General features: G+C 34.3%; 1 protein-coding gene across 2 annotated transcripts; it reads left to right on the top strand.

Moving 5' to 3' along the window:
* LOC114278571 (protein EXPORTIN 1A) lies at positions 1-27,718 on the top strand. 2 transcript variants are annotated; one of them, XM_028220654.2, is made up of 33 exons: positions 1-153; positions 402-530; positions 1,354-1,470; positions 6,878-6,970; positions 7,088-7,159; positions 7,504-7,611; positions 7,690-7,772; positions 8,322-8,463; positions 8,649-8,717; positions 8,814-8,891; positions 9,017-9,079; positions 9,170-9,214; positions 10,310-10,417; positions 10,502-10,600; positions 15,256-15,456; positions 16,268-16,327; positions 16,697-16,807; positions 17,279-17,376; positions 17,736-17,844; positions 18,738-18,803; positions 18,922-19,020; positions 19,103-19,183; positions 19,345-19,434; positions 21,610-21,695; positions 21,813-21,893; positions 21,976-22,158; positions 22,425-22,491; positions 23,469-23,579; positions 23,984-24,091; positions 24,184-24,321; positions 24,428-24,565; positions 24,635-24,739; positions 27,026-27,718. In XM_028220654.2, the coding sequence occupies exons 2-33, from the start codon at positions 432-434 to the stop codon at positions 27,146-27,148; spliced, it is 3,231 nt and encodes a 1,076-aa protein (XP_028076455.1). In that variant the 5' UTR covers positions 1-153; positions 402-431; the 3' UTR covers positions 27,149-27,718. The 2 variants fall into 2 exon arrangements, with proteins under 2 accessions (XP_028076455.1, XP_082741866.1); XM_082885740.1 differs by lacking the exon at positions 1-153 and having other exon boundaries at positions 156-530.
* Positions 27,719-27,845: the final 127 nt, after the last annotated feature.

The following is a 27,845-nucleotide window of genomic DNA, read 5'->3' as shown; positions in this document are numbered from 1 at the left end:
AACTGGAATAAAAATATACTCAAAGAGGCGTAACTTTTTCTTTACGCATATACATATTCGAGGGCCGGGTAGTTCTCTCTCACTCTCTCTCTAAAGATTCAATAGAGCGGGGCACAGAACAGCCAGTCGACGGCTTTATTTACCCCTTTTTAGGTAACTCAAAACCTCAACTACTCTCTCTCTCTCTCTCTCTCTATCTCTATCTACACTAAAAAAATAGGAGGGAAGGGTTCTTGAAAAGAGACAATTTCAAAGTCTATCTCTCGTTTCTCTGCTTCAATTTGAAGCTGTCTTCTCTCTCTCTCTCTACAACTATATATACGTAGTTGTATATGCACTTGTGTAATAGTATTTTCATCCCGACAGTTTCTAGGGTTTTTGAACTGTGCTTCGATTTCTAGGGTTTATCACTTTCAGTCTTCGATCTCTCCATGGCGGCGGAGAAGCTTAGGGATTTGAGTCAGCCGATTGACGTTGCCTTACTCGATGCCACCGTTGCTGCGTTCTATGGCACCGGATCTAAGGAGGAGGTCAGTCCATTCACTCTCTCTGTCTCTCTGTCTTTCAATTTCTCCACATTTATATGCATAATATACACTCACGGACATATATATACATATATACATACGAGTTATTTCTCTGTTTAATTGCTGCCAAGTGTAGGAAAATTTAGTCAAGTATTAGGCTCAGTTTAAGGACTCAACAGACCGTTTAGTATAACAGGCGAGAAAAAGAAAAGAATTGATTGTAGTTTCTCATATGGGTCGGGAAAAAGAAGAAGAAATGATTGTATTTTAGAAAGCAAAGCATGTGAGAGAAGTGTATGAGTGAGATTTTTTAATATCTTTTTATTCCTTTGTATTTTTGATTGGCAGTCTTGGTTTTATAAAAAAATTATAATCAATTATTTTGTATCTCATCTACTTTTTGGTAAGAAGTCAAATAGTCAAAATACTAGAGTAAACTTTTTCATTATGTTTTGTAAACCAGACAAGAGTTCCCTTTATCTTTATTTATTATTGGTTCTCGCCAAATCACCCCATCGAAACAGACTGAAGTGTTTATGGGGGGAAAAGAATCTGAAAAGGGAAATTTAAGAACCCTGGGCAACATGCACAAACATGGAAAAAAACCCCATCTCCATTTGAACAAAAAATGGGGTTTTAAAGTTGTAGTTTTTATTATTTTGTGCGCTACGAGACTTACTGGTAGTAGGCTCTTTTGTTATACTTGCACAATAGTAAATATGAACGCACTTGTACTTTTATCAATGTCTACCATACAAGTTGATGTTATTAGTTATATTGGCCACACAAGTAATTATTATTTTGTTCCATTGAATCTTTGGTACAGAGGACTGCTGCAGATCATATTTTGCGGGACTTGCAAAACATTCCAGAGATGTGGCTTCAAGTGGTTCATATTCTATCAAATACACAGAACTTGAACACCAAGTTTTTTGCATTGCAGGTCAGTTGTAGAGTCTACAGTAATTTAATTATTATATCAATTCGCTTCCAAGACACCTAGTCACATTAGATAGTGTTTTTTAAGGAGCTACAACTAGAAAAGAACCATAAATTATTGTTACAAGGGAGGTTATATTTCCAGCTATAATTTTTTCGTGATCTGCTTTGTGGTTCTTTTAGGTTTCCATGCAATCTCTACAGGTTTAAAAAAATTACAAATTTAAGCTGGATGATATGATGATTTTGGAACCAGAGGATTATGGTGTACATTTTTTAGTAATTGGGACTCGCAGACACTGCATCATTTCCACTAATTTTTTTTGACCATCCCTGCATCATTTCCACTAATTGGTTATAGTTTGGACCTAAAACTCGATATATATGTAAAAATATGAAGAACTGCATTTCAATCTAATTATGTATTTATGCTGTCAAATTCTTGTACTAGTGTATAAGTTTGGGTTCGTATAACAATCGACTATATAAATATAATTGGGTTTTACCTAGTGAGCACTCAATTGTTTGCTTATGCTTTCATCAATCATTTTTGTTCTTCAAAGTCAGGTTTTCTTGGAGCTGAAATGAAGGTTTATTTATTCTTTAATTTGTTACCAATGGTCTCAATAGGGATGGCAATATGAACCCGGTCCAAAGGGGACTCGGACCGCCCCGTCCCGATAAATAGGGTTTTCCCCGTAAATTATTCCCCATAGGGCCGGGGTTGGTATTAAAAAATACATCCCGATGATTTTCGGGCCGGGGACGGTGATAGGTTCTGTCACCCCGGCCCCGGCCCCGGCCCCACCCCTACATTTCCCCGAAACATCCCGCCTTTATATATATATATATATGTTTAGGGTTATTATATATATATATATCTCTCACACTTTCTGAGAGAGATTATTATATATATTATATTATTATATAATATCTCTCTCACTCTCTGACTCTTTACTCTCTCACGATCTCAATGGTTCAACTCTCTCACACTCACTGTCTCACACTCCCTCCTCTATCACCGATCCTCCATGGTCTCCTCCGTTGCCAATCCTTCGCTCCATGGCCTCCTCTGTCGCCGATCCTCCGCTCCATGGCCTCTCTCGTCACCTCCTCTGTCATCTCCGCTACCATCAACTATGAGACCTAGATCCAAATCAAAATAGAGTTTTAGAGGCAAAATACATGGCTGTTGTTTGTTGATGATTTTTTCAGATCTTTTTTCCTTTCTCAGATTTTTTTTTTTTTTTTTTTTTTTTTGGTTCTTGTGTTGAACAAAATTAAAAAAAAAAAAAAAGAGTCGGGGTTTTTCTGGGGTCCGGGAAATCCGATCCCCGTTAGGGGGCGGGGATGGGGGTGGTGGCGTTCCCGTTGGGGATCGGGGGCAGGGGCGGGGACGGGGACGGAGATTTTTTCCTTTGGGATCGGGGACGGGGAGTGTAATCCCTGGCCCGGCCCGGCCCGTTGCCATTCCTAGGCCTCAACAACCACTTGACTAATGTTTGTTTTTTTCTTTTCTTAATAATTGGATAGAGATAGAAAATGTCATTTGTAGTTTACTTACGTTGAATGAATGTGTTGGTTTTGGAGGTGAGTATGTGTAGTAGCTTATCTTGGTTTATATTTTTAATATATATACATATATAGGGGAGGGGGTGGTTGGAACTTTTTAGGTTATAAAGAATTTGGTTAGTGTGCATGTCAGTGATGTCACCATAAGATTTACCATTTGCGGAATGTGTAACTTTCAAAATTTAGAGGTTAAAATTGATTTAAAGTACTTCATTAATTGGGATTTTAATTTCTATTGCATGGAATGGAAAATGCCTAGGAAGCATTGGTGTGGGTATGGGTATATGCTGATATGGCAAAACCTAAAAGAAAAGGGATATGGGTTTAAAAAATCAAATGCAAAAAATAAAAGTATTTTTGTAATGGTTAAAAAAAAGAAAGAAAAAGAATCCCAGGTATATGTTATATTTTCCATATTGCAAAAATGCATTATTTTTTTAATGTTTTAAAAATTGGCACCATATAATTGTTCTAGTACCCTTATATTTAAAAAAAGGTTGCATTTATGTCCCAAAATACCCACAAAAGTACCCGAAATGTATCCGTCTTATACTTGAGCCATACCCGAAGTATTTTGCGTATTTGGCAAGCGTGCAATTGTACTTGTACCTGTACAGGGTAAATACGCAGTTATCATACGGCAATATTTTTGGAGTACTTATGTTTTAGACGAAATTGCAAGGAGAGATCTCTATGAGGCAGGTTTGAGGAATAACTGTTAACGTGAAACTTTTGACTAAAGAAGAAGTAGAAATAGGGGCATAAGATCTGGACATGACATGTCACATGATACAAACATGTAACTTATTAATCTAATATGATACTTGCTAGAGAATATTGATGCTGTTTGGTGTAACTATTAAAACAAATTATAGATTATAGCTTAACAAATTATAGATTATGACTTTAATCAGAAGTTGTTAATCTGTTTGGTATAGCTGTTGGATTATAGATTTAAGTTCCTGAGTAATGTTTGTTAAATAAGTTGTGGAATAGCTTTTTTAATTAATTTTTATTTTTTATTATTCACTATTTGTTTACATTTCTCATAAAAAATAATAATAATATTTTATAATCCATTTGGGTCTTTTTCTATTTTTAAAAAAGTAAAAATAAAAAAATTTAAGAGTATAACCGTAAATTAACATGTCCACAGTAGAAGCTAATAATCAGAAGTAAGGGGTGAGCAGCTTCTCAGAATCAGTTTTTTTGACTTAAAATAAGTTGTTAGAATCAGAAGCTGTTTGAAATAAGTTTAACCAAACAGTCCAAAATAACTTTTTAAAAGCCAGAAGTCATAAATTGGCTCAAAAAAGCTCTACCAAACACCCTTATTAAATGGTGTTGTTACTCTTAGTAACATACTAAATTTTTTTTGTTGCTATTCATTATTTTATCAATGAAATTTTAGACATATACTGAATATAAATGTATAAATCATTTATGATTCAGTAATTTCCTTTCAAAATCGTTCAACATTCATAATTAAAAAATAGATGGAGAAGGGTATATCAATTTGGGGGGAGGGAGACAATTACACGGAAGAGTAAATTGGTGTAGTAGGAACACCAGTTAGAAAGGATAGATATACTTGATAATGTCACTTATAAAAGTACAAAAAATTACAAAAAACCTGAAGTGACACATGGCAATGGATGGAATAAGCTCATCTCCATAGCTTCATCTCTCCATACTCATTTTGTGTGCCCCAGCTTGGACCTACATCGATAGTTTGGACCGTCTACCTCATAGGTCTCGCAATAAAAGTCATCCATGCAAAAAATCAGTTTTATCAGACATCTATAAACGCATGAATAAATCACATTTTATTTTTATAAAATGAATGACAAATATAGTAATAAATTTAAACTATTCATTTTATAAAAAAAATACAATTTGTTATTGTATTTGTAGTTGTTTGATGAAGTTGATTTTTTACATAGATAATTTTTATTAGGAGACCTATGGAGTAGATAATTCAGATCATCAGTATGGGTCCGGATTGAGAGCCACAAGTGGGGTATGGAGAGTATGGAGAGATGAGGTATGAAGGGAAGCTCATCCTGCAATGGACAATGATAGAGGAGGTCTCTATTTATGTTGATCATGTAAATTGATGTTTTGGCTATTCACGGTTTAAAAAACTATAAAGTTTGGGATTAATAGTTATAAAATCCATACTTGTTTTAGTCATAATCTTTGGCCTCCATTTTAGTTTTTGAAATTTGCGTTGTAGTTTTAGATTGTGTCATGTGTTCAAGTCGTAGATTGAAGTGTCTAATATTGCAATTGGCTAGCATATGTTAGTTAAATGAAACTAGAATTTTGTTTCATTTAAAACAAGAATAAAATATTATGACACTTTTTGATATGTGTGTGCTGTTGTCTTTGTTTGGAATGTTTCCATCTAGTGTTGATGTTCAACACCTGTTTTGTGAAAGAGGTCATTTTTTGGATGTGCTTTTGTTGAATATTCTCATAGATAGAGGGTTTTAAGAAGTCAATGCATAAATCTTTGGAGGTTGTCATGAATGGGCTGCATAACATTGGTACAGGAGTGGCTTAGTTTTTTTTTTGGGGATTGAGGGGTGGGGTTGTGAGGCTTTGGATGGATATTTTGTATGACAATGTTTTTCTTGTTGAAGAGTTTCATGATTACTTATTCTTTTGTTGGAGAAAGAAGCTTGGGGGAATATCAAATGCGGTGTGTGTGAGATAACACCTTTCCTGTTATTTTCTTGAAATAAAGAAAATGATGCAGATGGGCCAATACAATTATGTGAGAAAAAATATTTACTGGCGCATTACATGGCTGAGAGCCTGAGAGTTAGGGGGCAGTGATTGATTGTGGTCATTTTATTAGTTAAATTTATTGCAATAAAAATAGGAGCATAATACATAAACTGGGAGGTTCGGCTAGCATATTTTCTCTCAGTTTTTGCTTCTACAGTATGTTGTGTTTTACATTGGCTTATTTGTTTATTTGATCTCTCATTGTTATGGTGGGCTGTTGATGAAGATTATAATTGGTGATTTGAAGAGGAGCAAGTTATTATTTTTATGTACGCACTTTATAATTATAGCTAGTTGCTTTTGTTTCTATAATATTGGTTTTTTGTCTTTGATTTTTAATTGTCACAAAAAAGTCTTCTCTTTGACAGTTCCGCTGGTTTTCATTGATTTGTTAATTGATTTGATCTTTGGATTGTGGTTGTTGATGGAAATATAAAAAAGTAGTAAGCTTGGCTGGATGGTGTACTGCATGGTACGTTTAGATGTACAGAACTTGAAGAATCTCGGCTATTTTTGTGTTTAGGTTGTAGATGGATTATGTTTTATTAGATAGATGGTTACCAGAAGGTGTTGGGAAGTGGGTCATTGTCTGTGGATTTTTGAACATGCTTCTCTCTCTCTCTCTCTCTCAGATTGTATGTACCCTTCATTGTACCCTGGTTTTATATTTTAGCTGAGCAAGCTCGTTATGTTTTAATAGTTTTGGTGGGTCCGGGGGAATGCAAATATGATATGATTTAAGGGAGCTCTGTGAATCTATGTAATTGATGAGGATATTTTCCTTGTGTTAAAGATATACCAATCTATTAAAGGGGAGACTTGCTCATGAGCAATACCGATATGTGATTTTCAGGACATGTTCTGCCGTCCCTCTCTATGTCTCAACTCTTAAGGGCAACTTGATTTAGGCAGTTTTTTTTTTAAAAAATACATTGTGGTTAACATTAGTTTTTGGAGAATTGTGGCATTTTAGTTGCTTAAAATAGAATAGCATGATCTATTTGATTTTATTATTGCCGAGGCACTGATGTGAGATAACATTTTAGGTTCTTGAAGGGGTAATTAAGTACAGATGGAATGCATTGCCCGTTGAACAGCGGGATGGAATGAAAAACTTTATTTCTGAAGTCATTGTAAAGGTATTAGATTTACTGTAGTTTTTTTTACAAAATTTTCACATTGACAGTTGTCATTGTTACGTTTTCTATGTAGACTATGCTGGGGTCTATCACTGACCTTTATTTTCTCTTTCTTAGCTGTCCAGTGATGAGATATCTTTTCGGCGGGAAAGGCTTTATGTCAACAAACTTAATATTATATTAGTCCAGGTAAACCGCAGATTGATTTATTTTAATAATTTTTTTTTTTGTTGCGTTGCACAATTTCCAAAATGTTGCAAAGTACAATATAACAAAATCATATTTGTGATACGTTGATTTTTTTCCTTTGGAAGATTCTTATGTTTTATGTTTAATCTGGCCAGTTTTGCTTAAAGGTTGTCTGGGTAGTAACTTTTGACTGTCTAATTATTTTAGTGATTATTTTTTTCCAGATATCCTTCTGTGCATTTAGTTTAGACAATTTGCTATATCTGTTATGGATCCTTTGGGCCCTATAATATGGAGTTATTCAGGAATATAATCGGTATTATGTATGCCCTCCAAATATACAGATTTTGAAACACGAGTGGCCATCTAGATGGCGAAGCTTCATTCCCGATCTTGTTGCTGCAGCAAAAACAAGTGAAACTATTTGTGAGAATTGCATGGCTATATTGAAAGTAAGTTTTGTTTAATTTTTCTTATTGTTGTGGAGTTGGATTACGAGCGTTTTCAGTGACATGACTGTTACTTGTCAGCTTCTAAGTGAAGAAGTTTTCGATTTCTCAAGGGGTGAAATGACACAGCAGAAGATCAAAGAGCTTAAACAATCGTTGAACAGGTAATTCCTTCATTAGCTTATCTTCCTTTAATACTGGTGTACTCTCTTAAATTTTTGTTATTCTTGTGGCCTCTCTACCCTTACCAAAATGCACTGTTTTAAGAAGTCATACTTATATTGGTGGCCATGTACCTGGCTAATGGTGAATATCTGGGAAAAATGCCAAGCTGCAAATATTTAGCAATTTTTTCTAAATATCTTTGAAAGTAATGTTTTTGAACTTCTGGGTGGTTTTTGTTTTCATCTTGGTAGGTTCTTTTGGATTTTAGTATTTCTAACTATCTATTACTTCTTTTTTGCCCCACAAATGGGCCGTCTGGCAAAAATTGTTTTCATTAATTGTCCAGTATATAATTTTTTTTGGGTAATATCTTTGTTGCCTTTTGGTCTACTACCGACACATGCTTTGTTTTTGCTGCAGCTGTTGATTTTATATAATATCTTGCGTTGTTTTGCCTTGTTTTGTTTTTAGTGTCCTGATTTACCGAATTAGACTATGATACCTTTTCATTCTATCTTTATTAAGAGATTTGTTTTGTTTGTTTACAGTGAGTTCCAACTCATTCATGAGTTATGCCTATATGTACTATCGGCAGCATCTCAAAGAACTGAGCTTATAAGAGCTACGTTGTCAACATTGCATGCTTTCCTTTCATGGATTCCTCTGGGATATATATTTGAATCTCCACTGGTTTGTATATTTTTCTCACATGCTTGGTGATAATTTTCTCAGCCTTCTGCTCTTGCTGTTGGACCAAAACAAAAAAAGAAGTTTCCCTATTTGTGTTGGGGACTTCATATTTGAATTGTTGATATATATGAAGAAATAGCTGAAACAGGTTCTTACACCCTTTGATTGTTTTCCAAATCTAACAGCTCGAAACACTCCTAAACTTTGTCCCTGTGCCATCTTATCGGAATCTCACCCTTCAATGTTTGACTGAGGTATATTTTTTCATTCCATCTTACCTACTTAAATTTGGAACCTTAAGTGGTTTTGAGCTGCTTCAACCTTTCCATTTCATATTTTGATGTTTGCAGGTTGCTGCCCTTAATTTTGGGGATTTCTATAACATGCAGTATGTTAAAATGTATAATATCTTCATGGTGCAACTTCAGGTACTTGAATTGTTTATTAAAGTCTAGTTTAGAATGTTGGATTTGATTTTGTGGAATTTTTTTGGACATTTTAGTTCTTCCTTATTTTATTTGTATTGTTTCATTTATGCTTTGGTGTTCTGTAGGCCATTCTTCCTCCCAATACAAACATCCCTGATGCTTATGCACAGGGTTCTAGTGAGGAGCAGGTGAATGTTTCATATGCATATATTTCTCGTTGGTCTTAAAGTTTCATATACTTCATTAAGCTTATACATTCCTGTGATTGTATTTTTCAGGCATTCATTCAGAACCTGGCACTGTTTTTCACCTCATTCTACAAGGCAGGTTTTTCTGTTTGTTACAAGTCATTCCTGTGTAAAACTTATGAAACTTAAGCGGCTCAATTCAAGTGCCTTGAATTAACGTCTGGTGATTTGTGACTTCTAATGGTTTCTGTATTGGCCTGCACCTTGCCAGTTCATCTTATATTGGTTTCAAACAACAAATGCTAAAGGATCATGCTATTTCAATGTGGGAAACCGCTTACTAATTGGATTAATGATTGCTCTTACACACGCACACAAACACATATACCTATTGATATCATAGATAGATAATGAAACCACAATTTAGTGAAAATAGAGGGTGGGTGTGTGAAGTGAGCCTTCTTGAGGAAAAGATGTATTGAAAAAATTGGTAAATCAAAAATCCACTGAAACTGAAACTCCAATTTCCACTTGAGAGAATAGAAATAGGATCTAAAAAACAATATGATTTAGAGCTAAGGAGGAAGATGAGGAATCCTTTTTGTTCAAGGGCACATTTTTGCAAAGTGGAATCCTTATTCCAGAAGCACTATGAAAGAAAACTCTTTTCCTTTCAAGGAGGATGAAATTGGCCGCTAAAGAACAAAAAACTGAAGCTTTTTGCTTTGCCAATATATTTGCCTTATTGGGTACAACACTAGTCGTCTCAACTTATGTCAATCCAAATAACAATCTTTTGCGAGGTGTTTTATGGCCTGATTTCACGTCTTTAAACAGCTGGAGCATCATTAATATTATTAACATGGATTCTATTGTATAGAGCATATGCTTCAGAACCAAATTGTATTCCTAACTATTGTATAAATCCACTACCAATAGTGGGCTTGGTATTTACACAAAATGTTTAGCGCACCCCTACAACTCATAATAGGGTTTCATAACTATTCTTTCAGGGCATGTGGATATATGTACTAAAATTGTATAAAACATCTGTTTGACTCAGTGTATAAGTGGTGATGATCTTTCTTCTTTTTTTTTTTTTTCAAAATGATTTTTAAGGGTATTTATGATTTTGTGAGTTATTACAAACTTGGAAGTCTAGAGGGTTTTAGAGTTTGCTTCAAAGGAATTCTGGCCGCTTCTTTGATGGTTGCTATGTTTATTATGCAGTCTCATATTCGGGTGCTAGAATCCTCGCAGGAGAATATATCTGCTCTCCTGTTGGGTCTTGAATACCTCATTAACATTTCATATGTGGATGACACAGAGGTTTTTAAGGTATGTTCACTGCTGCATCTCTTTGGCTTCTCATTTGGGAATAGGATAATATGTTCTGATCTAGTTTCTGCTATAATTTGACAGGTTTGCTTGGATTATTGGAACTCCTTAGTTCTAGAACTATTTGAGGCTCATCATAATCTGGATAATCCTGCAGCAACTGTAGCCATGATGGGACTGCAGGTAATATGGGTTCTTTGTGTTGTAGATGATGTAACATGGTTCCTTAGTGAATGTGATTGGTGCGTTTATTAGTAGTTCCTATTCCTAGTTTTGGCATTCATGGGTATCAACTCAGCTATGAAGCTCGGACACCCGATATGACACAGACACGCTGACACGCCAATTTAAAAAAAATACAAGATACGACACATGGGGGGACACACTTTAAATATATAATTCAAAGATAATAAAAAAATTGTAATATAACACTTGTTTTATAAATTTACGTAGTTTTTTCTTTTATTATTACATCCTATGTTATTTAGTTCAAACTTATAATTAGTTTCATGTGTGTTTAATCGGTGGCACATGTGTTTAAGTGTTGGACATGAGTGTTCGGATCTAAAAAACTTTTTTAAAAATAAGACATGTTTTGATGAGTGTCGGACATGTGTCAGCTAAGAAGCACAAACACTTCTATAGAGGCAACGTGTCAGACACGACACTCTGCAGATACTCTTAAAAAGCGTGTTTGACACTTCTTCATGTGCCTTAATTTAAAATGTAAATTCATAATATCGGACACTTTACAGACACTTCTTAGACATTTGGGCGGCACTTTTTGAACCCTCTAAACACAACATATGTGATGAATATCTTCAAAGTAGCAATGTTCTATATTCTTTGGAATGAACTTATTCACTCCAAATATGTTTTGAAACACTTTTAAGATAAATATCCGTATTTTTGTATTCTACAATTGTTTTGTATACCTTTTTTTTTTTTTTTGGATAAATAAACCAACTTTATTAAAAGGCATCAAGGCGATGCAAAGAATACAAATGCTAGTCTAACAACTAGAAGCAGCCTAAATCGAAACTGCACAAAACATCAAGGCCAAAGCAAGCAAAAGAACTATGAAGACAAGTCCTCTACAAAATCAACAAAAGGCAAAACAGCTAGGTCCACAGTCAGCGTTAACCAACTATGCAACACAAGGAGCAAACGCCGCTCCAACCAAACTGCCGAACGCATCTTTCCCAAAAATACCCGCCAATTACGCTCCAACCACACTAGCCACATAAGACAATGGCCAGCCAAGTTCCAAGCTTTCCGCCTTCTGTTTCCAACCCTCCCCCCAACCCAGCTTTGTAACACAGCCCTTACAGTCCCTGGTTGAACCCAAGCCAAACCGAAGAGAGCTACTATAGACATCCAGAGGCGTGAAGCAACCGGACAGCAAATAAGCAAATGATCCACTGACTCCGTAGCTCCACAACACATGCAACATCAATTGACCAAAATATGCCCACGACGACTCAAATTATCAATCGTCAGAATACAGCCTAATGCAGCTGCCCACACAAAGAAAGCAACTTTAGACGGACTACCCACCACCCAAACACTCTTCCAAGGGAAGGCACCCCATCCCTCCCTGTAAGCTTATGGTAAAAATAAGGTACAAAAAACACCCCTTTAGACTTCGGGCAGTCCCACCTCATAAAATCCTCTCCAAACCCTCTAAATCGAAGCCCATGCAAAAAACCCAACAGACCCAGCACTTGCCCCATTTCCCAATCCTGCACTTGACGACGGAGAACTACATTCCACACGACCACCTGGCCTTGCATTTAGGCATACGAATCCATTGTCGGCTCCCGTTCAGCGGCAATTCGAAAAAGTAACGGGAACATCACCGCCAATGGCAACTCCGCACACCACCTATCCCTCCAAAACCGAACCCAGACCCCCACCCAAACCAAAAAACTCACATTCTTCCAAAACTCTTCCCGTCCCAACCAAATTCCTTTCCATAAATTGCGACCATGCGAATGGCTAACCCCCTTCGTACTCCAATCCCCCCATCCCAAACCATATTTAGCCCTGACCACCTTCCTCCACAATCGGTCCCTCTCTACCCCAAACCGCCATAACCACTTAAATTGTAATTGTTGTAAATGTTATTTTGATGTTTAATTTAATTTGGGTTATGTTGTTTTTTTTCATTATCTTTGAATAAACTCTTCATATATTTTACATATAATAAATTTATAAAAATATAGGTATCGTTTGGTTTACTTTTCAAAACTCAACTCTGTTTTTAAATCATGATTTGGATCAAAACTCATAACCAAACAAATTTTTAAAATACAACTCAAAATTACTTTCAAAACTCTCTTTTCTCTTTTTATTTTTATTTATATTATTATCATTATTCAATCAATCGATCAATTTTTCTCTCTCCTCTCACATTCTATACATCAATTAATCAAAAAAAAAAAAAAAAATTACAAATCATTCCAAAATTATTTTCAAAACTCATAACCAAATAAATTTTCTCTTTTCAAATCATGATTCAAAAACTCAAAATTCAAAACACTACTCCACAATCAAATCATAAATCTAAAATTAAACCAATGGACCCATAAATATTTAACATGTCCCACATGTGTCGTATTCTGCATTTTTTTATAATCAACGTGTTAGTGTTGTGTTTGTGTCATGTCACGAGTTCGTCTCTATGCTACTCAGAGTGTCGGGAAGTGTCCAACGAGTGTCGGTGTCCGACATGGATATGCCACTTTCTTAGAAGTGTTTGTGCTTCTTAGTAGCTCACTTTATTATCCTCTGTTATGAATAGTGAAATGTGGGACGTGTAATGTTTTTGTCTCGTGCTGTCATCATCCACTTTAATGATTCCTCGTGGAATACTTTTATTTTTTGACGAGGAAGCATGCTTTGGAAAGTGTAATAGTATGAAAAATGAGCTAACATGTCTCAAAGTAGGCCTCGTTTGGCAAGAGGCTGTTTTAGCCAATTAGCCAAAAAGTTACTAAATTAGCCAAAAAGCCAACAACCCATACCAAAAAGTCAAAGATTCTCTTTTCTCTCTACTTTTTGCACATCTTTTCATAATTAGCCAAAAAGTCATCCCAAACATACAAGTTTTTTTTACCTACCTTTTTAGCCAAATAGCCAAAAAGTTACTAAATTAGCATGTTCCCAAACGAGGCCTAAATCTCATGTCAAAATCTAAGATTTTGCTTCTCGGAGAAAAGTGATAGAGCCATAGCCAAATGTTGTAAAATTGTTTAGTTTTCTGAGGTTTTGCTGGTAGTTGCTGCTTTTATGGTTGAGGATACTCTGAACCTTCGAGTCTGACAAACAACTATATTGGGTTGAATAATTGGGTAGGGGCTAAAAGTGGGTTTGGTTAATCTTTATTGTTTTTTAGTCTTTGCCTCTGTCATCAGAATCTTATGATTTGCGATTCAATTTATGATTCGATTTATGATTTTTGCAAAATTGATACGAATCTATATGTAAATCTATTTTGGAAGTGAATCTCTAGTGAATCGCACAATTCACAATTGATTCATGATTCGATTCATTTTTTACGATTTATGCAATTTTTGAAATTATTGTGTCCGACATATTTTAGACTTTTTCCTCTCTATCTTTTTAGTGAAAATGACATAATACAACCTCTAACAACGTTTAATACCAAAATAACCAACATGTATATATGATTTGTTGTTATTTTAGTGATCATGTAGTTTTTAATAGTATTCAATTAGATTCAGTCAGACCCAACATATTTTTAACGTTTCTTATCATTTTTTTTCCCTTTAAAAAATCATAATATATCTTCTAGACATGTTTAAGATTAAAGTTACACTATGAATTATCTCTTGCTATTTTATTAAATTGAATATTACATGTGTGAGGTCAATTATACCTTTTAAAATATTTTAGGCTTTAAAATAAAATATTCCAAATAATTTTTTCTTATTATTTGCTCATTGTTACTTAGAAAAGTATGTATATTTATTGTCCAAATATCAATATCATTGTTAATTATTATTAAATTTGGAAATTGATAGTTTGTCTAGTTGGTTATTATCTATATTAAGAATAGTTGATAAGAAATATCAAAAAAAAAAAATTGTAAGATGGTGATCTTACATAGAAATGTTGTTAACTTTTTACCTATTAAACTACATGATAATCATTTAAAATAACATTTTTATTGATTTAAGTCTAAATATTTTATATTCATAAGATATATTTGATATCTAAATGTGTAGATATATGTTTTTAAGTAATTTAGAAAAAGTGACCGAATCTTTATGATTAACGATTTGATTCGATTCGCAATTCAGTACGAGGCCATTTCGATTCACGATACGAATCCCGATTTGACAACTATGGTCTTTGCATAGTTGAAGTTTGGATTGTGGGAAAATCATATTTTTTCTTTCTTTCATTTTTTTTATGGTCATATGATCCATGTTAGCTTTTGAGTAAGAAGTGTGGATTTTTGATGTGACAAGGGATGTTACTTGATGTTAGAAATTTGTGCAACTAATATCTCGATCGACCTGTTTTATGCTTGTGAACATACAAGTGTTACAGCTTTAACTTGTAGGCACCATGTTAGAGTGGTGAAGGCTAGGTCTTGCCTTTTTTATTTTTTTCTTTCTTAAAATGAGGTACACAATTGGCCCAAGTCTGTTTGATCTGTTCCGTTATGTTAATGGGTTCCTATGCTGTGAATTTCTGTTATACTGATGATTGGCCTTTATGAATTTCTTTTCTGATTTGCTGTTTCAATCTATATGTATCAAAGGTTTGATTTACTGTTTTCAATTTGTTTGTGCATGTTGAATTGACAGATGCCATTTCCTGGTATTGTTGATGGTCTTGGTTCACAACTGTTGCAGCGACGGCAGCTCTATGGTGGTCCAATGTCAAAGTTGAGATTATTAATGATCTGCCGTATGGCTAAGCCTGAAGAGGTTCTGATTGTTGAGGATGAAAATGGGAATATTGTCCGTGAAACTATGAAGGACAATGATGTCCTCGTTCAATATAAGGTGTTCAATCTATACTTGGCAGATATGGAATCCAATCTCTCTATGGAAGCCTTATGAAATGGATAGTTAACCTCTCTTTTTCTTTTTTCCTTTTTTAATATTTAATATATGTGGTTAGCCTCTTTTGTATTGTTAGACTCTCACTTCAGACAATGCATGTTCAAAGCAGTGATGTGATACTATATAGTGTAATTTGGGTTGAGGATATTGAAATCAGTGTTTGAATCTTTATGGGTGGAAGAAAGATGTAGTATTGCATGTGTAATAGAAAAATTAACAAAGATGATCCTATACACTTTCTTTTGCATATTTTTATTTTAAAAATACCTTAATTTCGCAAATGTTCTATACATCTTAACTTTTTCGCAATGGGAATTCCTAATTGTTGCAGAGGGAATGTTGTACCTGTCCATTTTTTTAGCAAGTAAAAACAATTTTCTAGGACTTTTATGGAGCGTTGAAGCAGTTTTTGGCAAGTATTATCAACTCTTTTTCAATATTCTGGCCCTTTAAAACAGGGTTGTTGGCCTCTCTTGCAATTGTCAAGAATCACCCAAGTTTTTCATTTTGGTTGCTAATTATGAATAAACATCTTGAATTCTACAATGCGTAACAGATCATGCATGCTATCTTTTTTATTTTAGAGATTTTTAAAATTTATTATTGGGAATCATCCTCCCCACAAAAAAGTGGGGAAGGCTGGTGGGAGCCTTGTGCACTAGGATCCTTTATATTTTATTATTTATGTTTGGTTTCTTTGTCTCTGTTTCGCTTTTAGTTGCTATTTATAATTTAAACTACAATGTCGCAGATCATGAGGGAAACACTTATCTATTTGTCACACCTTGACCACGAAGATACCGAAAAGCAGGTATTGGCTTACGACTGCCCTTGTTGTTCACCTTTTTTACTGTGCTGCAATACCTCCTACATAGATATATAATGGCTGTACCCGTATGAATATATATTCTCATGCCAATAGCCTGAAAAACTGACATTGTATTGTTTGATCATGTGTTGGTTTTCTGCCCTTATATGGATATGCCTGGATATAGCAATAATATGATCAAACAAAACTCAATTATTCGGAGTTCAGATTATTGTAGGTTATTCACTCAGCAATTTGTGACTATGCTTTTCAAGTAGGAAGTTGTGCGTTACTGTGCTTTCGATAGTGAATTTATCGGACTATGCCATCTAGTTACATGTAAATGTTTCTTTCCTTCCTGGGATGATATAGATGTTGAAGAAATTGAATAAACAACTGAGTGGCGAGGATTGGACATGGAACAACTTAAACACATTATGTTGGGCAATAGGATCTATATCTGGGTCCATGATGGAGGAGCAGGTACACTTCATTTAATGTTTGAGCATGTTTCTCCTAAATACCATATTTTTTTAGCATTGCAGCATATATATGCTGTCTTGGTTAATGTGGCGGTTTATGTTACGATTTTAATAAGTATGTAACTTTCTGGGTCTACTTTGTTTACTGAAGTGGAGGCAATATTGATAGCTAATATGCGTGCCACTATTTGTTTTAATAATATGGATTGCTATTGTGCCGAGACAATATCCTGACATCTGAGGCAATGGCTATTATATGCTCATTTAAGTATTCCATCTTTCTTGTCCTTTACAACAAGGCTGTTTGGTCTATACAGCTTGCAAGCCTAGTTCTTGATTATACACAGATTAATGAATATTTGCAAATATAAAAAATGGTTTGTCATTGCCACACCAAACATTTCCTTTGTTAATTTTGTTTCTGGATGCATGTGTCTTCTCATTTTTATTTTATTTTTTTGGATTTTTCCAGGAAAACAGATTTTTGGTGATGGTGATTCGTGATCTATTAAATTTGTGTGAAATCACAAAAGGAAAAGACAACAAAGCTGTTATTGCAAGTAACATTATGTAAGCAATTTTTTGTGTTAAACTTGCATCTCCAATTAAGATCTTTCTGTTCTCACAAAAGGAAAAGACAACAAAGCTGTTATTGCAAGTAACATTATGTAAGCAATTTTTTGTGTTAACTTGCATCTCCAATTAAGATCTTTCTGTTCTCTCTTCCCCCCCCGGTTCTGGTTGCACACAGACTATTGCTTCGAAACTGTGCTGCCGTTCGGGTCAAAAGCTTTAGAAAATTTAATTAATAGTTTTCAAAATACTGTGTTTATAATACTCAGTTGTTCCTTGGGGAATCTGGTCTGTAAATATTTGATGCCGATTATCAAATTGTATATTCATTTGCAATTTTCTTTTTATGTTGTCAGGTATGTTGTTGGACAATACCCAAGATTTCTTAGGGCCCATTGGAAGTTCTTGAAAACTGTTGTCAATAAGTTGTTCGAGTTCATGCATGAAACACATCCTGGAGTTCAGGTTAGTTTTTCTTTTGTGTTTTATTTCTTCAAAATCGAAATGTGTTTTAAGCCCCAAAAAATTTCCAAATTGTTTTTTTTTTTTTTGGTTGCTGGCCAATTATCCTCTGAGAAACCTCCCATTTCCCTTTGATTCCAGTCATAAAGGCATACTGAAACCCAAACCAGAACCAAAATCATCTCTAAAGGTCTGCATGGGGTTGTCCAGGGTAGGCCAACTTCAAGAGTCTTAGTTTTATTTGGAGGTGAATTATGTTTTGTATATTTTAGGTTTTTTTTTTTTTTTTTAAAAAGTAAATTTAGGTATATGGTCTGCCTACCCCATTGTGCCCCCTCCACCACCATCTAAGGGAGAATTCCTTGGGTTATGTTTGATTGCAGTTCTGATTTGTGTTGGTTTGTGCTGGTGTGCCGTGTTTCTAAGTTCAACAAGTTTGTCTTATATTTGCCTTTTTATCTACTGTAGTGTCATAGCATTCTTAACCTACTTGGACATATGTGTAATAGTTAGAATTATGGGTGCAGTAGATTTATTAAACTTCAAGGTCAGGCTATTATTGATCGTTAACTTTTTGTTCAATGGCTGATTTTCTTGTCTCTGTTTATTTTTGACTTCTTAATTATTTTCTAGTTTTTGTTTCATACTCACTTTGCAAATTTTGGAGTGTTTTTTGTTTCAGTTGTGCTTGTTAACCATCTTACTATCTTGTTGCAGATTTTGTGGTGTTACATTAATTGGGTATATTGTAAATTTGTAATTCATGCCCTGTTCATTATCTATGGCCAACTTTATTATTTTTTTTATTTTTATGATGCTTAAATAAAGGTTATACTGCTTTATATTGAGAAAAATAAGTTACTAAAGTAATAAATTGTGTATGAAATTTCTTTCAGGACATGGCTTGTGACACATTCTTGAAAATTGTTCAGAAATGCAAGCGCAAATTTGTTGTTGTACAGGTAAAATTATTTTAATCTTTCTGGTCTGATGTTAATTTATCCATATTTGATTTATCTTTTTGATCAGCATATATGATTTATCTTTGAATGATTCATGGTTTTATTCTCTTGTTTCCAGCTCGGAGAAAGTGAACCATTTGTGTCTGAACTTCTAACAAGCCTTCCAACAACCATAGCAGATCTTGAGCATCATCAGATTCATACGTTTTATGAATCAGTATGGTCTATCTGATGCTCCAATAGTAGACTCTGCATAAAGGTTTGTTGTGATTTAATGATTGTTGTCCTTTTTTTTTTAGGTCAGCCAAATGATTCAAGCGGAATCTGATCCTCAGAAGAGGGATGAATATTTGCAGAGGTTGATGGAGCTTCCAAATCAGGCAAGCATACTTAAAAGTGCTACTACTTCTTGGAATATTGTGTATTGGAGTTCTTTTCTGTTTGTCTGTTTGTGGGTGGTTGTGTAGGCAGTGGGCACACATGCTGTGTGCAAGCCCACACCAGGAACTACAGTGGATTAAGATTTCATTTTTCTGTGCAGAAATGGGCTGAAATTATAGGACAAGCACGTCAAAGTGTCGATTTCTTGAAGGATCAAGATGTAATCAGGACTGTTCTTAATATATTGCAGGTATAATTTTATAAGTAGGACACCATTCTTTCTTGGATCTATGAACTTCTATTTTTGGCTGTACTTGTACAACTTGTTTCTCTCATGAGATGGACCGTTAGCACTTCTAAGCTTCTTTTTTGCTTTCTTTTTTTTATTATATCTATATATATATATATATAAGAACCGCTTAGCTGCTTGAGGTTCGTCTTTTCTTTTCGATTTTGCCTTTTCATTTTGAATAATTTACTAATGGTGGCCAGTATGTTGAGTGAAGGTTTTTTCGTAATTACGCAAACATTCCTGGTCAATTATGAAACATAAATTTTTACTTTTTAAAAAATGACAAATAAACCCACAAGGTTTGTTTAAAAGACGAATCGGTCCTACAATTCTAGAAATTACAACTATCGTTTGTTGTAAATTTTCATTTAACACAATAATACTCGGGGGAAAAAAATTCTCCTATGCAATAATAAATAATGAAAATTGTTTATTGAAAAATATTTCTCATATCATTAAAAACTGTTCATTGACTTAATAATTTATTTATTAATAAAATGGTTAACTGAAAAATATTTTTTATATCATTAAAAATTGTTAATTTACTTATTAATAAAATTGGTCATTTGGTATGCGAATATGATTTATGTATAATGAAATTAGTTATTTGTATATGTATGTATTTTCTTTTAGGGTGTTTACCATTTATGTTTTAGCTTTTGAGGATTTGAAGGCTTCAACATTGATTAATTAATATGCTTAAAAAAAAAGTCACATCTTTTTATTTTTTTTAGACTTTTTCAGTAAGTCTCATCTAAAAAGTTTTTTTTTTTGTTTTGAAAAATCCGCCCCCCCCCCCCTCCCAAAAAAAAATCCACTATTTTTTTTTGCTTATTTTTGTTTTCCTCAGAATTTTTTAAAAACTTTTTAATTTTTTCAGTTGGTCTTGTCGAGCTTAATGTAAAAGCCTAAAACATTTTGAATTTTTTAAAAAAATTCAAGACAAAAATAAGGAAAAAAACCACCAAATAAGCGAACCCAAAGCACCCTAGTATATATATATATTGTTGATTTCTTTGGTTATCCATGCTTCATAATTGTTCTTATTTTTGCTGCAACTGAAGGCAGAAATTTCATTTCCTTGCTGGCTATAATATAACACTATTGCAAAGAATTGTAGACATGTGCTGGATTGATAACAAAAGTTTAAGCATTTTGTTCTTTCTTTTCCCTGTACATTCGCAATGGAGGGGAGTATGATAATCTTAACTATCTTGGGCCAACTCCAAGTTGTTCAAGTATAGTGGCGTTGAGTTTCTTGATCCTTTTGACTTAGGATTAGTTAGTTCTATTTCTTGTGACAACCTTGTCCAAGCCACCATTCCAGGTTCAACCCAGACAGAGGCTTATTGACTATGGGATAGGTCTTACACAACGGCCATGTGATGATGCATCTGTGCATCAAATAGACGCAAGGTTTGATGACAATCAATATAAAAAGAGAATTCCAGATTTGAAGATCTCGACCCATATATGATGTAGTCCACATCTTAGCCCTGAACTAATGTAGCTCTTTAAGGAAGTCCTGTTTTTGGATGATATGGCACTCTTATCCGTGTTTTATCCAGCCTTTGCTCAACCATCAACCACCAGAATGGTTATTTTGCCTGCCCCGATTTCCTCTCCCGCTACTCCATTTTCCCTTGAATAGAAATGCTAACCAAGTGAAACTGGGGCCGCGCACCCCTAAACTACAAGCTTTGTTTGAAGCTTCTACTTTATTTATGGGAGAAATTCCTTTTGTCAAATACTGAATGTAATTTGCCAAGTTTGGTTCCATTCCATAAACGATTTGGATCAATGGGTGTTTTTGTTATGTGATTTGTGATAAATTTTCATTGGGGGAGTAAAAGCCACCAATCATGATTCTGGGTTTAGTATTTTGCTGCTAATTCTTCTTTAGTTTTCTTTTGTCGGTAGGCGTCTTTTGGATTATTTATTTTTATTACCTGTCTTTAACTATGTCTTGTTCTTTGTTACCAAGCTTGTAGAAAGCAGATATCAGATTTTTTGATGAGATTCATAATCATGTCATGATAGGCTTTTCTTCTGCATTCAGATCAATCTCTTTATGATGATGCATGATTTATGTTAGCCAATTTTTTTTTTTTTTTTTTGGGTTTTCTTGGGCAGACAAATACAAGTGTTGCCAGTTCACTTGGAACATATTTCTTGCCACAAATTTCACTGATCTTTTTGGACATGCTTAATGTGTACAGGTATGATTTCATTTTAGAATTTGAAGGTCAATTCTTTCAGTTGTATTAATTTGTCTCAATAGATTTCCGTCACTAAGTATTGTTGTGATTTTCCTGAATTGTTGATGTTTGGAACAGAATGTACAGTGAGCTTATATCAACCAGCATTGCAGAAGGGGGCCCTTTTGCATCTAGAACATCTTATGTAAAACTTCTACGGTGAGTACATAATTTGGATTTGTCTGTGGTTTATTCTGCAGAACATTCTCATCTGATTTTGTTTTTATTTCTCTTTAAACAGCTCTGTAAAAAGGGAAACCCTTAAGCTCATCGAGACATTCTTGGACAAAGCTGAAGATCAAGCACAGATTGGAAAGCAATTTGTGCCCCCAATGATGGACCCGGTGCTTGGTGACTATGCTAGGAATTTGCCTGATGCAAGGGAGTCAGAAGTCTTGTCACTTTTTGCCACAATAATAAACAAGTACGCTACCTGTTTATTGTGTTCATTGATGTAAAATTTTTCCCTCCTAATGAAAGGGGTGATGGTAGCGCTGGATATGCTTGCTTATTCTACTTGATGACAAGTGTGGTAGGCCATAGGCATTGCTAAATATTATTTATCGAACTTACCAAAAAAATGTAATTAATTTCTGGAGATTTTAATCGACATTATAGTCCACCTTGATACAGAGGTTTTGATGCAATGCCTCCACTTATGTTCCTTGTCCTGATGTTTTCTATTTATAGGTACAAAGGTGCTATGATAGATGACATACCTCGCATTTTTGAAGCAGTTTTTCAATGTACCTTGGAGGTGAGGAGTAAAGCTGCTTTGTCCTCTGTGTCTCTTTCTTTTTCTTCTTTTTAATAAAGTTCCATTTTGTTGCTGATCAAAAAATAAAAAATAGCATGTCCATAAAAAATAAAAATTAGCATATCCATGTTCTATGGTAGTGCCTTGGCAATTTGATAAAGCTTTCACATTGGCAAATTGAAGCTTACACCTCTTCTTATAGTGGGTAAAACATTGACCCCCAAGTTTTCCCCTCGCGGAGGTTTGTCTTATGTTGGGCTTTAATACAACTTAATTTGCTACTCACTGCATTTATTAGCCATATCAGTTCAGGACAATCTTTGTTGTTGGCTGAGTTATTTTGGTTTGGAGTGCAATGTATTTAAGATAAAAAAAGAAAAGAAAAAGAAATAACTGGAAAAGTAATAGTATAGAATGACTTATGGTAAAAGATTAAAAATGTTGGTCCGTTTGGATGCTGGGTTGGCCTAACACTATTATTGAATGATATTTAAGTAACCAATAATTTTGGCCTTTGCCGAATGACACTACAGATGAGAGAGAATCATTCTATAATTGGTTTGTGCCAAATGTTTTCTTCCGTTGTTTGATATGTAATATTTTTATATTAATAGGTGCTAATACAAATAATGAAATACATAGATACTGATATTTTCATTCGACATATGGGTTATGTAGTGGTTCATATGACTTGCTGTGGCCTTGTCGTCTTAAGCTGTATATCGCTACATCTTAGGGGTGCTGGCTGTTGTATTCCAAGACAAGACTCCATGTGAATGTGCACATTACTCATTTCATTTATTTGATGCTTAATATATCTTGCTTTCAGCTGGCTTTTCATTCCTTTTACGTGTTTGGTTATAAAAATAGATCTTCTTTAATGATGCCTTTATGTCTTGAGTGGGGTTTGTATCATCCAAATCTTTACATCATGTACTTGCTTAAGTTTTGTGGTTCAATTGTTGACTTACATTCAGATGATTACCAAAAACTTTGAAGATTACCCTGAGCATCGCCTAAAGTTCTTTTCCCTGCTTCGTGCCATTGCTACGCATTGTTTTCCTGCTTTGATTCGTCTGTCAAGCCAGGTTTGTTTTCATATTTTGTTCCACATATTGAGTCTTTTCCTAACTTTATTCGTCTTGAAATATTTGCTATGTAAAAAATTAAGGAAATTGCATTTCAGTTGGACAGTGGGAAAATAATTCTATTTTCATGGTAGTGCAAGTCTCGTGTATATGGTGCAAGTTGTTTGGTGCAAGTCTTTCATGCGTATCAGACTTGTACCAAAAAGGATTCCACCTGTAGTCCAATTATTTTAAGACTCTCCCACTTATTTTCAATTTCCTCTAAAAAAATTTTAGAATCTTCTTCTGATTGGATATGAGCATATCTATGCTTGATTGTTAAACATTTCCTTTTTCTTGTACTACACTTCTCACAATTACAATGAGCTTGTTTTTGTTTCTAACGTTTTTGTGATCCACAACAGCAACTAAAGCTTGTTATGGATTCTATCATATGGGCTTTCCGGCACACTGAAAGGAACATTGCTGAAACTGGGCTAAACTTGTTGTTGGAGATGATGAAAAACTTTCAGGTGTGACTTGTCATGGAATTCTATGTGCTCTTCAGTTGTATTGGTTTATGGTCTATGAGAGGGCTCTTACCGTAATGTGATTTATTTGGCAGACTTCTGAATTTTGTAATCAATTTTACCGGACTTACTTCGTGACGATAGAGCAAGAAATTTTTGCTGTCTTAACAGACACATTTCATAAACCTGGGTTCAAGTTGCATGTCTTGGTGTTGCAGCACTTGTTTTGCCTGGTAGTTAATTTTGTTTTCCCTTCTTTTTTCACTCTTTACTTAGGAACAAGTTCATTACATTTTTTTACCCCAAATAGAGTTAATTGGAGTTATGGTGTGTTTCTAGGTGGAGTCTGGTTCGTTGACAGAACCTTTGTGGGATGTAACAACTGTTCCTTATCCATATCCAAACAATGCAATGTTTGTACGTGAATATACCATAAAACTTTTGGGTACATCATTCCCAAACATGACAACAACTGAGGTATGGTATGCACGCTTAATTCTAACACCATCTTCTTTCAGGATATCACTTATTTGGTGAGCTTTGCAGGTAACCCAATTTGTGAGTGGACTGTTCGAGTCAAGAAATGATCTTTCCACATTTAAGAATCACATACGAGACTTCCTTGTGCAGTCAAAAGAGTTCTCAGCACAGGTAAACACCAGCATGACTTATTTCCTTTGCTTAATTTTCTCAGAAATGCATCCGTTCTATTTGTTGATTGAGATGTTTAGTTATCCTGGTGGGATTTGATGACTAACAAAAAAAATGTTGTATTTGATGTTGTTGGTTAGGTTTTCATTTCTTTCTTTTCTATATGTGGTGGGATTGGTTTGGGAAATTAGAGGAAAACTGAAAAGATGAAGCCTAAAAAGACTCTGATGTGTCTTTGGTTTCTAGTTTTTACCAGCTAATTCCATACCATTTTAAAGATAGTTGTTATGAAGTCTATTACCTCCTTTCATTTTTGTTCATCAGGGCTTGAGGAGGGTGTGTTTGGGAAGAAGAGATTTTAGTCAAAAAGCTAAAAATCCGTATGAAAAATATTTCTTCCATTTTCTCTACTTTTTGCACTTTTTTTTTGTAAAAAGCCAGAAAACCATTCCCAAACACTTAATTTTATTTCACCTCATATTTTAGCCAAAAAGCCACTTCCAAAACCACCCCTAGCTGTGGTCAGTTCAGTTCTCAGCCTGATGGCAAGCCTCTTATTATTTGGTGCCATATTCTAGGGAGGCCAATTGGGGGGACAGATAGAACTTTTAATTCATTCTACTAAACCATACACTTTATTTATCTGTTTATTTTTATGGTATATGGTGTGTTTTGTTCAGTTAGCCACATGAAAATTTTGAGATTTATTTCATTAAATATGATGCAATATGCTTATTATTTTCTTTGGAGCTAAGTGGTGGAGGTTAGAAGGGGCAGTGTGTTTGTTAGCTGAGTCTGAACTCAACAAGCCTTGATCTTGCTTGGGGTGTTTACATGGATCCATCTTCCTTCATTTCGACACAACATCATAGTTATCAAATCGGGATTCGAATCGTGAATCAAAATGGCCTCCTAACGAATTGCGAATCGAATCGTGAATCGTAAAGATTCAGTTACTTTTTCTAAATTACTTAGAAAAATATATCTACAGACTTAAATGTTAAATATATCTATGAATATGAAATATTTAGAATTAAATCAATGAAAATGTTGTTTTGAATGATCACGTAATTTAATAGATAAAAGTTTACAAAAATACCTATCTAAGATCACCATATTACCTTTTTCGTTTTTTAGATATTTTTTTATCAACTATTCTTAATAAAGGTAGTAACCAAATAGACAAACTATCAATTTCCAAATTAACAATGATATTGATATTTGGATAATAAGCATACACACTTTTTCAAGTAACGATGACTAAATAATAAGAAAGAATTATTTAGGTTTTTTTATTTTAAAATTTAAAACATTTTAAAAGGTATAATTGACCTCACCCATGTAATATTCAACTATATTCAATTTAATAAAATAGCAATGATAATTCATGGTGTAAGTTACTTTAATCTTAAACGTCTATAAAAGATATATTATGATTTTTTAGAGAGAGAAAAATAAAAAGAAAGTTTAAATCATGTTTGGTCGGACTGAATTTGATTGGATTCTATTAAAAGCTTCATGATCACTAAAATAACAACAAATCATGTATATATATTGGTTATTTTGGTATTAAACAATATTAGAAGTTGTATTATGTCATTTTCAATAAAAAGATGGAGAGAGTCGAAAATATGTCGGACGTAATAATTTCAAGAATTGCATTAATCGTAAAAAGTGAATCGAATCGTGAATCGATAGTGAATCATGCGATTCACTAGATATTCACTTTCGAAATAAATTCACTCAGATTCGTATCGATTTTGCAAAAATTGCAAATTGAATCGTGAATCGAATCGCAAATCATTAGATTCTAATAACAAAGCATAACATCAATAGCATAGATTAGTCATTTATATAACAAAACAGGAAGGAAGTTTTGTAAGAGAACTCTGAGTTCTCATTATGCTCAGAGAGGGAGTCAATGTTGCTATTTTCTCAGTTTTATTTTGTTTTTCCAACCGATGATGCTAGAGAATTGAATAGTTTTAGTATAGCTGCACAAAATATCAGGGGAGAAATTATTTTACCTCCCATTCTTTCCGGAGTAGTTAAATAGAGTAGCCAATAATAGGAAGTGGAAAATGTCTACAAGAAGAGAGGCAGGTGGGGTTCTAAAAAATGATGGTCAAACTGGTAGAAGTTTTGTATACCTTGGACTTTTTAGTGATTTGGTGGGCATTAGATTAAGAAATTTGTTTTTGTATTCTTTTTTTCGTAGTCCATGTTTTTTGTTTTCTTGGTGGGTGTTAGATTACTGCCTGACATTAATGTTCATTCATTTTGCAGGACAACAAGGATTTGTATGCAGAAGAAGCTGCTGCTCAGAGGGAAAGGGAGCGACAGCGGATGCTTACTATTCCTGGGCTTATTGCACCTAATGAAATACAAGATGAAATGGTGGACTCATAGAATTCCTAATCTTTGCCGTGGAACTAATTTCATGAGTTTTGACTCTTCAGATTTGCTGTGGACGCCTAGAATCTCTACCATGCATTTATGGAAGGTTGCCAGTTCAGTAATTTTTTCTCCCTATTTTTTCTCATGTGTCCTGAATTTTCTTTTCTTTAGTTTTTGAACGCGGGTGAATCGTGAAGGTGTCCCAGTGCGAAAGGCTTGGCTACTGATGAAACTATTGGGGGTGTAGAGTAATTAGAAAGATTCTAATGTAGGGTTTATATAGTCAGTCAATTGTACGGGTTCCTGAATTCAGCTTGGCCTTGTAATTCATGACATAGGTTGATGAGATACAACTGTTTAAAATCACAATTTAGTATTTGATGATCCAAAGTAGTAGGTGTAATGTATACAACTCTCTGTGGTTTGTGTTGTGCAGAAAATCTTTTCGTTTATTGGTGGTCAATGATGTATCTTAGGTTTTTGTTTGAGAGGTCTGGTTTTTATGTTTTAGTAAATTTTGGCTAAGTTTATGTTGAACATGCAATGGTGTTTCTAATGTGTAACAGCCTTGTTTTGTCTCTAGTGATGATTTTTTTCTTTTCTTACGAAGCAAATGATTCTGTTTGAGATCTATTATGAGGCGTTTTTAATGTAGTTGTACATGATATCATGATAGGTGTTTCTAATGTATAGAAGTAGGACTTTTTTA

The sequence above is a fragment of the Camellia sinensis genome, chromosome 1, assembly GCF_055761805.1.
Source record: "Camellia sinensis isolate YWXY chromosome 1, ASM5576180v1, whole genome shotgun sequence".
Taxonomy (NCBI): domain Eukaryota; kingdom Viridiplantae; phylum Streptophyta; class Magnoliopsida; order Ericales; family Theaceae; genus Camellia; species Camellia sinensis.
The sequence above is the reverse complement of the archived record's forward strand: the minus strand, read 5'-3'. Positions and strand labels throughout refer to the sequence as shown.